Below are 2500 nucleotides of genomic sequence, written 5' to 3'. Positions count from 1 at the left end.
TTGTGGATATCGTCTGTCTTCTCCATCTTCCAACACCATCTCTCTCTCTCTCTTTCTCTCTCTCTCTCTCTCTCTCTCTCTCTCTCTCTCTCTCTCTCTCTCTCTCTCTCTCTCTCTCTCTCCCTCTCTCTCTCTCTCTCCCCCCTCAGGTCTGCTGGGTTCCACAGCTTTGTTAAGATGGCGCTCATCAAGAATCCTAGGAAGAGGCCGACGGCAGAGACACTCTTGCAGGTGTGACACTCTTGCTTCATATCTGAACACCGAAGCATCTTCCTACATGATACATGTGCACGTCCATACCTGAATGCTCTCAAACAAATGTGGTCAAAGTAAAAGTAGACGTAAATTTGGGGCAACTTTGGCCTAGTTGTTAAGGACATGGTCTTTAGATCAGAGGGTTACAGGTTCGAATCCCACCCTTCCACTCCCTATTTCACTCCAGGGCTGAGGTGCCCTTGAGCAACCACACACTGCTCCAGGGACTGTAACCAATACCCTGTAAACAAATGTAAGTCACGTTGGATAAAAAGTGTCAGCTAAGTGTAATGTAATGTAATGTAATGTAAATTTATGGTGTAAATAAAAAAAAAACACGCCCACTGGACAGATATAAACATGCACCACGAACGAACAAACCAACGAACAGACAAACAGACGAACACACAACAAACACGGACAATCGCATAAGCTCCTTGTCAGAGACAACTGGCCACTGTGCTAGTGGTTTTCCAGTGTCCCTAGCCATTTACCCTTTCTGCTTGCCAGAGTTTTTTTCAGTGATTTGTCACACCAAAGAATAATTCACCTGTCCAAGTGGCTAGCAGTAGCGGTGGGTGGAAAGTTTGATTAGGGAAGCACAATACAGAATAGCGCAGGTGACGTCAGCATAATAAGAGGTGATAGGCATGGATTTCAGTTCTTGCCTATTTAATAGGCCATGATGAGGTTTGCAGCAAGTGAAACGTGTAGGTAAAAGGGACACAAGCTTGCTCCACAAAAAAAATCCCAAACTGTTTTGAGATGTGCACGATGCAGGGGTCACTAGAGAATGCACAGGTTACATAGGCTAAAACCTCGGATATGCTCTCAGATACCGGCTACCAACCATTTCCAGTGCAAGTCCATCACCACAAAACCGGAGACCTTTTGCAACCTAACAGACAAGCGTCACAAAATAGTGAGAGATCCCCATCAGCCCAGCCCTCTGCACGAAAGAAGAGAATAATAACTTAAACAACAACAAATGCGCTGTCTTTCTCTACCTTGCTTGTTGTCACACGCGCCCTACTGTTATTCGTTATGACGGCCAGGAAATATTGCGCAATACTGAGGAAACCATCAAAGCATTGAGTGGGCCTCGGGTGCTAACGTCAGTGCATCTGCCACGAATGACTTTATCCAGCATTGACCACAACAACAGCCAATAAGACGTCCTTGATTACAGCACATTAAACACCTCTCTCACCTCTCTTTTCTACAACCGACAGTGGGCTACGCTGCGCACAACAAAAGCACCATCGGTAACTTTACGACAACATAATTTGCCATCACTGCATTGAACATCGAGGCACTCGGCGGTGCTATTACATGTAGTAAGCTAAACATGACTTACCCACCAGTTGCCTCTCGAGAGCACTCTCCGAATTAGGTTCATCAAATCGCCTATCCAATTCCTTTGCCAATCATAGATTGTATGGTCCAAACACTGTCCCTGTATGAATCCCAACACCGATCTCAAGAAATGTTCTCTTTTGCTCTCCATGGTGTCAATATAAAACCACAGACCTGTATGTATAAAACTCTGTACAGTCCGTGAATGAGACTGAAGAACAGCGCGGGTAAAGTGTCATCTCTCTTACAAAATACTTATTTGATATTGGTGGTCAACAGCTTTAGGGCGGGTTTATTAGAGCCAACTTCCAATCACTACGAGAAAGCCAGGAGAAGCACATCCGTCTAAAATTTACCCAGGAAGTTTTTTCCATACAATGCACAGCATTACAGTCGCACTCTGATTGGCCAATGCTCCTCAATGTTTTATCAATCGGCGGCAAGAGCTCGGGTGAAGCAACAAGCTGTTGCTGTATGCATGCTTCCCCTCATACACGGCAGTAGCCGAACTAAAAGACTGCTCGTCGCCATGGTTACTCCTCAAACAAAATCTTGCACTCGTGGGGGAATGTGGTAGAAATCATAGCCTAGATGTTAAAATAACTGCAATTTTAACCCGCCCCTGGTTGAAATTAAATGTAGCATTCATGAAAATACAGTATATAGAATCTTGACAATATTGATCAATAAAATATGGTTCGTTTTTCAGCTGAGTTCCAGTATGCTGTGCTTCCCCTAGCTTCCAATAGGAGTCGCCACTGGTGGCTAGTGAGACTGAAATTGTTACTCGCCACAGCCAAGTTTTACCAGCATTTGGCAAGTGCCAATGTGAAGTCCTGGTACATAGTGTGGCAGGACAGCCATGCTAACATACTGCACTAACATGCAT

At 44.8% G+C, this 2500-nt stretch overlaps 1 protein-coding gene across 4 annotated transcripts in view; it reads left to right on the top strand.

The window, feature by feature from the left end:
* Positions 1-2500, top strand: part of map4k2 (mitogen-activated protein kinase kinase kinase kinase 2) — a 61202-nt gene that overhangs the window by 21268 nt on the left and 37434 nt on the right. For all 4 annotated transcript variants that reach the window (XM_063187557.1, XM_063187555.1, XM_063187554.1 and 1 more), the window contains one exon: positions 150-231. In XM_063187557.1, coding sequence (XP_063043627.1) covers positions 150-231 — 82 coding nt within the window. The remainder of the gene's footprint in view (positions 1-149; positions 232-2500) is intronic.

The sequence above is a fragment of the Engraulis encrasicolus genome, chromosome 21, assembly GCF_034702125.1.
Source record: "Engraulis encrasicolus isolate BLACKSEA-1 chromosome 21, IST_EnEncr_1.0, whole genome shotgun sequence".
NCBI lineage: Eukaryota > Metazoa > Chordata > Actinopteri > Clupeiformes > Engraulidae > Engraulis > Engraulis encrasicolus.
The sequence above is the reverse complement of the archived record's forward strand: the minus strand, read 5'-3'. Positions and strand labels throughout refer to the sequence as shown.